At 38.1% G+C, this 12,208-nt stretch overlaps 1 protein-coding gene across 2 annotated transcripts; it reads right to left on the bottom strand.

Annotated features, from left to right (window-relative positions):
- Positions 1–4,341: 4,341 nt before the first annotated feature.
- On the bottom strand, positions 4,342–10,515 carry pgap3 (post-GPI attachment to proteins phospholipase 3). Of its 2 annotated transcripts, XR_006399548.1 has the most exons (9): positions 10,071–10,515; positions 8,588–8,685; positions 8,227–8,379; positions 8,015–8,077; positions 7,556–7,617; positions 7,171–7,307; positions 6,781–6,985; positions 6,398–6,598; positions 4,342–6,217 (listed from the first exon to the last, which is right to left on the bottom strand). XR_006399548.1 is itself a non-coding variant. In XM_044338432.1 (8 exons), exons 1-8 carry the CDS (start codon positions 10,282–10,284, stop codon positions 6,535–6,537), a joined length of 996 nt encoding a protein of 331 aa, XP_044194367.1. In that variant the 5' UTR covers positions 10,285–10,515; the 3' UTR covers positions 4,342–6,534. The 2 variants fall into 2 exon arrangements, 1 of the variants encoding a protein (XP_044194367.1); XM_044338432.1 differs by having other exon boundaries at positions 4,342–6,598.
- Positions 10,516–12,208: the final 1,693 nt, after the last annotated feature.

The following is a 12,208-nucleotide window of genomic DNA, read 5'->3' as shown; positions in this document are numbered from 1 at the left end:
CGATTGGCGTATCACCTGCAAACAAAAATGTTCCTCCATTTTGAAACAATTTGACCTGATCTTGTACAATCAATACCAATGCGCATGCGTAATAATTCCGTACCAACAATAAACGGACTATTGACACGGAGGAATCCGTACTTAAAGATTGTTGTCCAATCAACAGTCAGAAACTCAAAGATACAGGGCTGCAACTAACAATTACTTTCATTATTGATTAATCTGGCAATTATTTTATTGATTAATCAATTAATTGTTTGGTCCATAAAATGTCAGAAAATGGTGAAAAGTCACAATTACTGTTTCCCAAAACCCAAGGTGACGTCTTTAAATGTCTTGTTTGTCCCGACCAACAATCCACAACCCAAAGATATTTAGTTTACTATATAGAAAACTAAAGAAAATATTTGTTTGTTGTTGGACATTAATTTCTTAAAGAATGACTCCAAATGATTAATCGATTTTCAAAATAGTTGGCAATTAATTCAGTATTTGGCAACTAATTGATTAATTTGCTAATCGTTGCAGCTCTACATTCAGTTTACTACCATGTACAGTTTGACAAAGAAAAGCAGCAAAATCTTCAAACCAAAGAAGCTGCAAACAATGAATGTTTGCTAGAAAAAAATCAATCAATAAATATAAATAAATAATAAATCCATTATGAAAATAGTTTCCAATTAATTTTCTGTGGATCAACCTATCGGTTAATCGCTTACTTGTTTCAACTCTAGTTTCTGCATCATATGCGTCAAATCATGCTCGTAGGTTCACTCCTTAAACTCAGATTTTCGACGAGCTCAGAGAAACTTTCTGTGTTCAGCAAATGAAAGTGAAAACAGTCTTCTAGTGTCAAAGTCTGCACACACGTCATCCTGCACAGTGAAGCTCAAACATCCAACTGAAGTAATAACAGGCAAAACATTTTCTGAGAGCAGGAGGACTTTAAGTATCAAAAGCAAAGTGGCCACAGACTCACGGTCTATACATACAGTATATTGTAATTGAATTGGCTAATCATTAATCATTGATGTATTCACATGTAAGCAGCACTTATATGTTGCAGCCAGTTGAGGTGGAACAAATTTTAACCATTTATTATGTTACTGTTGGGTAGTTTGGTCTATATGATATAAGATGATCATATTTCTGTATATAAAATGTCTGTTAGGTAAATAGAAGTACAAATACAACAATGTAAAAATACTAAATCCATTATAAATATTACTCAAAATCATACTCACAAGTAAAAGTAGACAAGTATTATCAGTAAAATGTACTTGAATCATCTAAATTTAAAGTGCTCGTTCTGCAGTTATTCTTCATGATTTTATATGACATTATTAGTTTGTTATTACTGATGCATCAATGTACTGTCACAACTAGTTGAGATAGTTATAGTTTTACCTGCTTCATACACAGTTTAGTTTAGTCCAGCGGTTCCCAACCAAGGGGTTAAGACCCTTCCAGTGGGTCACAAGATAAAACTTGTGGGTCGTGAGACAATTAATGTGGTAGGAAAATAAAAACAAAGTTTTAAGACACACATTTGTAGTCATGTTTTGGACTTTGGACTGAAGCTTTGCTTTTTTGTGAAATAGTGGAGAGTTTCACCTCTTTGATCGTTGAACAATTATAAAATGAAACCATCTGAGAAGTTTAGAGCTGAACAAGTTATACACATATGAAATGTGACACGAGGATGCATCCAGAGAAAATCTAAGAAAATACTCAAGTAAAGTACAAATACATCAAAATTGTTTGACCTTCTGGAAAAATGCTTGAGAGCATCCAGGCCAACTCGTTTTTTTACAAAAAGCCATCAAACTTTCTCCAATTCATCTCCATTTGCCCCTCAAATATGTCTCTCTGTATCACATTATTTGTAATTCCAACCTCAAGCATAATCATACATATGCCAAGTCAACTTTTTATACCAATTAGTTTTTGTGAGCTATTGAATTTATAGAGGGGAAACATTTTTTTGCAATTCATGAACTGGGAGCATCCTCACATTTCTTTCACTTTTCTCATGCCCTTCACTTCACAGTCACAAATCAGGAGTTGAAGGAGGAAGAATAAACTCTATTCATCCCAACCTATCCACTCTCCCCACCCACTGCAGCCAGGGTCAGAGTCCAACCTACTGCACAGAGCTATCAGGAAACAACAAAAAGCTACCCACTAAAGCCAAAGACAACACATGTCCCGGAAATTTCACAAGGTTTACTGTTCCTGGCCAAACTTAAATGTTTGGTTCCCACCAAAAAAAGTCACTTTTCTGCCATAGAGCACCGTATAAACGCAATTTCTAGGACACAGGGTTCCACTGAGGCCTTCAAGGGATGGAGCCAATTTAGCACTCTGGTTAGACGATTTTCTCAGTTGTAAACTTCTGTGAAATGAATAAACCAAGTTTTATTAGGGAATTCTCAAGCATCAAGTTTTGGATAAAGTTTGCTGGCTCTGTAGAAACATGCAAAACCTCGCAATATTTATAAAAAGTATGCATTTAGAGGTCAAATGCAAAACTGACGCTTAAATTTACACCTATAATGTGACAAAATATTATATAAGGGGTTGCAAAAATGAGGCTGTGACTCATAAAACATCAGTATTTGTTGGGGCTTGTATGGGGTGAAAAGTGAGGGGGCCAGCAAGTGGGTGAGAGATACTGTGTGCAAGTGAGAGAGTCCAAGGACAACTACAGCAAAGATTGCAAAAAACGGGTTTCTAAGAATAAATTTTGGACAATCAATATCATCTGCTCACTTAGATCAACCCAGAATCACTAATGTAGGCCTTGAAGAATGTGCCTTCATGATATAAGAGACATAATAACAGCTTTGACAGAATCTGCACGTGTAATATTCCCACAAATGGCACAAGAGATGAACCACAGACTCACTTACTGAAATATGTCCAGAGTGCAAAGAACTATACAATGTCAGCAGTAAAAGGCTGTGCAATAAAGAATAGGTCCATGATCAAATGCATTGATAATAAATAGAAGCAGTACAAGGCTTTCAGTTTCAATAGTTTGTCTGGATGATGTGGCACAAAGATTGTGGTAGTTAGATGAGGAAGTTGAGATGAATGGCGGTTGTGGCTTTAATTGACCTCCATAAGGAAGTGTTTTTATAAAGCTGCTAAAAGTTACATTTAAACATAAAATCCTGCACTTTTACTCCTACTCATAAACTTAAATATAAATCTAAATCATAAAAACAGTTTTACATGTAAGAGAAGATCCTTGATGTCTGCAGTGAAACAGAGACCAGCACCTCCTGTTCTGAAGTGATTGTACAAAGTATCATTGGTCGTGATGATAATACGTTGAAGCAATATGTATAATTCATGGTTGTTTTAGTGTACTTTTTACTTTTCATTTGAATATTTGATAGATTGGTTGCCTGTTTTTCTTTCTTTTTTGCATTTATCAGGGATTCAAACACAAATACAACTCATACTGATTTTGTTTGCAATCACTAACAGTACAAAGCATCTTCATCTTGTAAATGTGGTACTTAATTCTCCTAATTATATGAATTCTCTGACTTACTTGTCTTTCCTGCTCATGTTTAATTTTATTTCAGCCAATGTCCTATTGTTAGTATGTATTATAAATATTAGATTACTGTAAATTTCATGTCAATTGCTACTGTAGATATTAATGATTTCACACAATGAAAGTGAACTGAAACTAAAATCAAGTTTTTGTGAGTAAAATTCAAGATTTTCCTATTTAAGAAGTCAGCTGTAGGATAAATCCTCATATGAGTATACATATTATTCATCTTGTAATCACTTGAGAGCTGCTCTTAAAGGAGTAAGTTGCTTGATATCTGTCTTATTATTAATCTGCAAATAATTTTGTAACTCATTTGGTTCTTCACAGCACTCCTGTTGTGTAATTCTTGGAAGTTTGACAAATACAGGTCCAGGTCTCAGAGTAAAGAGATTCTGTGATGAGAGAAAGTTGCCCTTTTCCTCATCTTCTCCTCCTCTTGTCTTACTATATGTTTGTGTAAAATGGTTTTTGGTCAAATGCCAACAAAGCTCATTCCACAAGATCATATCATTGAGAAATAGAAATAGTCTCATGTAGGAAAAACACACAACCGAGCCCCCGTCCCTTATCAACAAAGAACACTTTTATTTGTTCCACTTTTTTAAAGATTTTTTTTTTTTTTTTTGGTCAAATATTAGATGTGAGGTGGAGGAAAGAGCACTCAGTGGGAGAGGTGATGGTGCACAGGGCAGCAGATGAGTGAGAGAAGAGGACGGATGTGGCTACTAGTAAGGAAGGAGATTAACAATGTAATGATTCACTGAGCAAAGTGGGGAGTGGAATTTGTTTAATGAATACTCCTAAACTTACCAAAATAGATACCAATGAAATGATTTATCCAGTTATTTTCTTACCTGTAGACAAGTGCTGTCTGTTTTAATAGGAAACTGACAGCTCTTGTTTTTACAATTTTGTCATAACTGGGGCCCAGACACTTCATTTCATGAACGTTGCTGGTTAATAAACATGATTACATCTGATAATATAAGCATTTTTGGCCAGTAGCAGTTAGAATATGTGCTATATATTGTTTCTCATCTCATAAGGTCGGTATCTCTGCCACAATTTCAGGAATCTTTTTGCCACCCAAACCTCTCCGTGTCTTTCGTCCTCTGTCTTCCCCCACCCCCATCCCAGGCTGTCTGTCAGCAAAGCTAAATTTACCCATCGTCTGCCACACATTCACACAGCAAACCTCGAACATATATATATATTTACACACACACACACACTCACACTCGCACACACAGACACAGTCACACATACGTCAGTAGTTTTACAAAAGAGTGAGCACTATCTAGCTCTCTCACACACACACACACACACACACACACACACACACACACACACACACACGCAGTTTCAGTTTGTGATGGCAAAAACAACACAAGGCAGCGTGTACGCATACACACTCACGTACCAGTCATTGTTCACATTCGCACACAGAAATACAAAAGGCATGGGCAGAATTTCAAACAAAGAAAAAAAAAAAAAAAAAAAGAAAAAAGAAACGCACGTAAATGTACACACACCCGTAAAGTGCACATATGGAAGGGGAAACTCTGAGGGATGAAGACATACATGGTCTCAACTCTGAGAGGGGAAAAAAAAAAGATTTGATACAAAATAAGAAATGTTATATATATATATATATAAGAAGAAACTTATGGTTATGATACAGTAGGTAAGGCAGGCATGGAGGGAGATGGAGTATTTTACATGACAGGGCGATATCTGTAAAGCAGCTGGTTGAATGTGTGTGTGTCATTCTGGGGAAATATTGCAGCAAGAAACACAACCAAATCCAAATACTGGGCGTCAATCAAACACCTTAACACTCATTCACACACACACACACACACACCACCTTAACCCCAGAATTTATTAGAATCTCTTGATTTGCCCCTCATATATGTAAAAAAAAGCTCCACTGACTGAGGCTTCCTGTTGCTTATTTCTTTCTACTTTAAACATTTCCTCGCTTTACTCACACTAAAAGGCAATCCAGGTGAATAAAAAATAATTTCCTGATCGTCCACCCAATTCAAAAAAATCAAGTCATCAAAGTAAAACAGAACAACAGAATAAAGCACAGACTGGTCAACAAAAAAAAAAGAAAAAAAAAAAACAGAATTAAAATAACTAAGGCAGCTGATGAAAAAGAAAATAATAACCTGAAATGATCCTGAAGAGTGTTAAGAAACAAAAGCAGCAGTGGAAACAACAGAGGCACAAAAATAAAAGGTGTGATGGTGAGAAAAGAAGAAAAAAAAACACAGTCAGCTAGAATAGCCTCTAAACATAAACCACCTCCCCCCTCTCTCGAACAATCTGCTGGCAGCCCCCCTTCACAAGGGGCACCTCTCTGTGTCCGCCAGTCCACTTTTGGCATAGATGGAGCCTGACAACACGGTGTAGGTTAAGATGGCGTGGCAAGGGATTTGGTGCCATCTATTGTCAGCTGTGGCAAACTGCATTTGTGCAAAGCGAGGTTACTTCAGAGGGGCTGAAGCTGGTGCGAGCGAGCTTCTGTCAGATCGTTGGGATTCAGGGAATGAAGGAGGGGAGGATTAGGATATGTACCCCAGTCACATTTGGAACTCAAAAACTGGGTCTGCTGTGGTAGAAAACACTTTTTCCTTCGTCCTGTTTTGTAGTTTTGATAGACGACAAAAAAGAAAAGTAGTGCACATGTCATTACAAGGCAAAGTAGAGCAAGCATCAATCGTGATAATTCTCATTGAAAATAAAAAAAAAAAGAGAAACAACATCAAATAAATACAAGAAAATTAAAAAAACGAGAGAGAGAGTGTAAACAAAGTCTACTTTGATGGAAGTCATAGTCGCAAAAGGTGTCATGCATGTCATCTGGGAGGCTGAGCTACTGCCACGTTCAGGTGTGCGGCTGCCCTGATTGGAGAGGTGCGAGGATGTAGGCGTGGCGACGAGGCCGTGAGCTCCTCCTACTCGACTTTGACGCCCATCTTCTCTGTGTTTAGCAAGTAGAGGCTGTCATCTATCAGGAAACTGGAGGGGGAGCAAAGAAAGGAAAACGATTGAAATGTTTTTGAAAGAACAAATTTATGTAGTAAAAGAGGGAAAAAAAGCAACATTTTCTCTCTCATTTCCTCTAAAAAAAAAAGCATCATTCTTTTTTATCAGATGCCGTCTGAAATGCTTATCTTCTTCAGGCGGGTGAGCGGACGAACCTGTAGAAAAGGAAGTGCACAGGGACGGTGCTGAGGTGCCACACTGCGTGAGCGTCTAAGACCCAGAGCAGTGGGGGGAAGTCCAGCAACTCCAGCAGGGCCAGACCGTGAAGCAGCAGCACCACCAGGCCACACTTCCACCAGTAGGGCAGGGTCCGCCGGTTCTGCCAGCACCAACACAGCCACCACAGCAGGTTCACCATGCCTAGAAAGAGAGGAAAAACGTAAAACAGGACAAGAGACAGCAGCAGCACAACAGTTGATGATATTAGATATTAATAATAAAGTACAGCTATAGGAAAGTATTCAAAATAACACAACTGTCAAAAATACGCTATTATGAGCAAGCAAATATGAGCTTTCATGTGACTTTTGAGCATTTTGTTGTACCTATGGTGGCGTTAGCAGCCATGTTGTAGCCGTAGTCGAAACTGACAAAGGTCAAGTAGGATACATGCGAGGTAAAGGCCAAGATGAGCAAGACTCCCACCATGCTGGAAACCCCTGGACGTCTCAGACCCAAAGTTCTGTCGACGAGAAGGAAGAGACGGTGTGAACAGATATGATCTAATAACAGAAAGCGTCATAACTGAGACATTTTACATTCTCAGTCTCAGAAGGTTTTTTCTCAAAGTTGGCCATCTTCTTCAGAAATATCACATCTTCATTCAGGAAACATTGGACGGGAATGTTATACAGGGTCAATGATTACTCGAGCTGAATGTGATTTAGGTTTGCAGGGCATGTGGAATAGAATACATGTTTTAGAGCTTACCTGACACAGCATAGATAGATGGAGTAAAGAATCACTGCTGTTGCACAGAAATAGTCCATTTTCTGAAAGAAAACAACACATACAGACCGTTTACCAACAACAGAAACAAGAAACGTCAAGATCAAGAAAAGAAAGACTTGTGCCTGTTGTATTTTATAGAAAATATACTGCACTGCTTGGAAAGATATTGTCGCAGTTCACCACATAATAAAGCTACACCTATAGTGTTTTTCTTAATCAACACTGAATCACTGACTGCTGGTGATGTGAAAAGGTTTCTTCTAGCTGCTTTGAAAGGTGTGAGATTATTCATTTTATGTGAGTTAGATGGAGACAAACAAAACTCTTTAACAGGTTTTTCAAAAAAACTAGATCAAGAAATATATTTTCTACTTTTTATTTTTTTTTATTTCAGCTTTACAATGATAAAGACTCTAGACACTTAACAACCACCATTACCTCAGTGAGATAGGTGTCCCGGGTGTGAAACACTGTGGACCAGAACCAGGCGTTAAGAGATACCTAGAGAAACACATGCAGGCTCTTGTTAGATATGCAGTGTAATTCAGTCATGACACAAATGTAAACACCTGCTGGTACTTGTGTATTTTAGTGTTTTAAGTCATTTCATGTCCTCTGTCTGACTCGACTAACTACAGCACTGGACTGACCAGAGAGAAGGCGTTGATGGTGTGGTACATGGGGCTCTGGCGTGGCACTGTGCTCCGATAGCGCATCAACATGAGTAGGCAAGCCAGGCCGTTAAGCAGAGAGGCCAGGGCTGACGCCGGCTCCTCAAAACACAGGAAGCGTGCAAATGGCCACTAGGAGAAGTCAAAAGATATCACTCATCATTTCACAACATTGGACTCGAATAGGTTAAATAAAATCAACACTGGAGAACTTGGAAAAGACCCTCGAGGACAGAATCCAGCATCCTCTGCAATACTGAGTAACTTGATGTTATGTTTGTGATGAAACCTGTATAACTTCGATGTCATATTGGCCTCTGTATGAATAAGAAGCACCAACCTTGCCATGGAACTGTGGGACTCTGTACCCCTCGGCCTGGTAAAGGCCTACCGTGGTCCACATGCACTGGTAGCGACAGTCATCACGACATGTCCAGCCTGGACGACAGGAACAGAGAGAGCAGTTGAGGTCATAACAAGGTGCTGAAACTACAGCCAAACTGATCTCAGATTTTTGATGTAGATAAATACCAATACTGATATTTGAGAGTTTCAGCTGATTCATGTTTAACATAAACACATAAATGGAACAAATATTTTTGATTAGAATCTTTTAAATTTTGTTATTAATAAACTGTGACTAAGATATGTACAGAATGTGATATTATACATTTGAGAAATAAATTTATCAGTGTTCTGTGTATACTAGTAGGGCTGCAACCAACAATTATTTTCATTATCGGCTAATTTGTCAATTTTTCTCTCCATTAATCGATTAGTTGTTTAGTCCATAAAATGTCAGAAAATGGTGAAAAATATTGATCACTGTTTCCCAAAACCCACGATGACGTCTTCAAATGTCTTGTTTTGTCCACAACCCAAAAATATTCAGTGTACTGTTATAGAAGACTTAAGAAAGCAGAAAAGATTCACAATCAAAAAGCTGAAATCAAAGAATCTGGATATTTTTTTCTTAAAAAATTACTCAAAACAATGAATTGAAAATAGTTGGTGACTGTAAATTAAAGAGTACAGTCTTGACCTGCTCTACATGAAAAGTGCCCTGAGATAACTTCTGTTCTGATTTGGCGCTATATAAATAAAGTAAAATTGACATGACTTGATTAATTTAACAGTTGGCAACTAATCGATTAATCAACTAATCATTGCAGTTCTGAAGCTATTACTGGCTCATCTGATGAACTGAATGGGCTCTAGTTGGAAAAACCTCTGACAACTTAACTATAAACTATCAACAACAGAATACATCTAGAAACCTTTTTTTTTTTTTTTTTTTTTACTGAAAATGTCCTCTTCCAATTATTGCAGCAGGAGAGAAGAAATGACTACCTCTCGATCTCTATTCTCTCCTTGTCTTGCCCTTTATTAATTAGTTCTTCTTTTCACATTTTTCAAATTTTAATGCCAAATTGAGTTTTTAAAGCTCACACAAACACACCATACAATTGCTAATGATATGGACCTTGGGTGGAGTTACAATAGGCCTTTTGTGACACCTTGCTCAGCCAGAAAAACTGGCTTTCAACTTTCAAGGCTGTTTTCAGGTTTATGACACATAAACTCACATGTTTCATGAACCGTCAAAGATGAGAAAATATACGAGATTAAAAGTCACACAGCAGCCAGCAGAGAGCAGCTACATGGACAAGAAACTACACAGTGATTGACTCTCACTTTGAACAAGTGTTATTGATATTGTACCTTGATTGCTACGTGTAGGAAGAGGTTACAGACTGCTAGCAGACTAAGTTAGCTTCATTTACCTGCCAACAACAACAACAACAACAAGAACAACAACTCACCTGTCAGCATCATGTACTGCGGCTGGGCGGACTGAAAGCCCCGTAGCCGAGCTCCGGTGCAGTTGGTACGGACACATTGCTTCACACAGTCTCGGTAAACCGGCTCCTTGTCGCCTTGAGAGGACTGTACACTGGGCACCGACACCAAAAGCAGGACGGCGGCGGCCAGAGCGGGGAGTCTGACAGCTGTGCAGCGGGGTAACGGTGAGGCCATGGTGGGTCTCTCGGCCCGTTAGCACTCACAAAGGCACGGCGGGGCGACAGCGGTGTCGATGGCTTCCGCAGCCGAAGGTCCACATTACCACATTACTATTCCTAGTTTGTGGCGAGAAAGCGGGCCTGAAATGATTTACAGTTACAGGCAGTCTGCACTGTTGCCCTGCACTCTGATCAGGGGCCTTATTTTTCCTCAACACCCGCATTCCGCAAAGACCCGCCCTTCTCTGCCATTTCATGCCTCTGATTGGCTAGTGCTCTTTGCCTTCGTTGATAAGATTGGTCAGATTTAAGCATGAGGAGGGAGATGATTGGGTTGGGTTAAGAATATCACTGTCAAAACCAATCAGAGGCAGAGAAGGGCGGGTCTTCGCGGAATACGGGTGGGATAAATAATAACACTGCTCGGGGTCAAACGTCACACGCCGTTTCCTGCCGGTATTTCCAAAACAAAACACTTATTAGGAAGAGCCTTTTTGGAAGCGTTTGTTTTGAGAGATAAGTCAAGTCCAGCTAAAGTAGGCATCCATATTCAGTCTGAAACTCCTGCATCAAGGGATTATTCTTGTTGTTCTGTAGTCCTACTCACTTACTAAACTCAGTATTTTAACAGCGACATAATTTGCGCTTTCATTTTGAATAGAGACTTTTGTTTCGTTGATGATACATTTACTTCCTGAGTTTGATGTCAACGTCACGCAGTCATGATATATTGATTTTTATAGCTCTGTACTGTGTGTATACATAGATTTTAAGATAGATAGACGCAGTATCGAAAAAAATTGTTTACCTGAAATAATAATATAATTAATAATGATATGAATTGTTATTTTTATGTTTAAAAAGCGATTTTTACTAAGTTTTGAATGAAAAATTCAAATAATAACCAACAATGACATCATAATGCGCAAATAATCATTTATTAAGTTTATATATCATTTTATGTATCATCAAGTTACAGTACCAGTCAAAAGTTTGGACACACCTTCCACTTCACTTGAATGAGAAAATGTGTCCAAACTTTTGACTGATACTGTATATCAAGTTTATTAAAGATATCTAGGAGCACTAAAACCTTAACCATGTGTGATACACATGGCTGATAAACAACTAGCACGATGCCTCCCCTGTCTAGTTGTGAAAAATGTATCTTGCTTTGAATATGCAAGTCTTTCTCTATAGGTCTAATTTGTCACACTCATTCATGACCAGTCACTTTCCACTGCCTGTCACCATCAGTGTTTTGTAAATGGTAAGTGAGGTTTCAATGTAAACGAGGTGGTGGCTACTGACAGATGCCAAACAAACATGCAGTGACATAAATTGCTTCCTATGTTGTTTACAGACCACAGATTGCACCAGACAACACCTGGTCAATGAGATGCAACATCTCACTCAGTATTATATGATTCAGAGTGCCAGAAAAGTGCACTGAAATACTTTCGGGGTGTGTATTTTATGGTTACATTAGGACATCCTCAAAGCTGTATACATGGAAACAAACAAAATGACTGAAGAAATGAATGAATAAAGTATTGGAAATTCTAAATAACCTCACCACCACTAAAGCAAAGAGGAATATAACAGCATGGATTTCATTTATTTCAACTCATTCAGTTACAATACAAAGAGAAAATTTACAATTACCGTATTTGTCATTTGATTATGAACCCCAGAAATGTCTGTCTCTATGGCACTATATGAATATATGTAGCTAAATTAAATATGGTAGATATTAAAAAAACATAATTTAAAATTGGTAGCAGGTATATATGCAGAATAACACGCTATCTATCAAATACATGAATATAAATGAACAAAAATTCACTTTTTTCAAAACTCATGTTCATATTCATACTATGAGCAAATAGTTTCCAGCCCAACTGACTAGAACACTATATAGAGGAAACTGCACACAAACT

This window comes from Thunnus albacares, chromosome 20 (assembly GCF_914725855.1).
Source record: "Thunnus albacares chromosome 20, fThuAlb1.1, whole genome shotgun sequence".
In the NCBI taxonomy this organism is placed as follows: domain Eukaryota; kingdom Metazoa; phylum Chordata; class Actinopteri; order Scombriformes; family Scombridae; genus Thunnus; species Thunnus albacares.
The sequence above is the reverse complement of the archived record's forward strand: the minus strand, read 5'-3'. Positions and strand labels throughout refer to the sequence as shown.

Excerpts from the sequence above, each read along its gene's own strand:
- pgap3 (XM_044338432.1), bottom strand. The coding sequence starts at position 10,284 with ATGGCCTCACCGTTACCCCGCTGCACAGCTGTCAGACTCCCCGCTCTG. Across the intron at positions 8,686-10,070 it reads GCAGTACATGATGCTGACAG|GCTGGACATGTCGTGATGAC; the intron begins GTGAGTTGTTGT and ends CCTGTCGTCCAG. Across the intron at positions 8,078-8,226 it reads CCATCAACGCCTTCTCTCTG|GTATCTCTTAACGCCTGGTT; the intron begins GTCAGTCCAGTG and ends GTGTTTCTCTAG.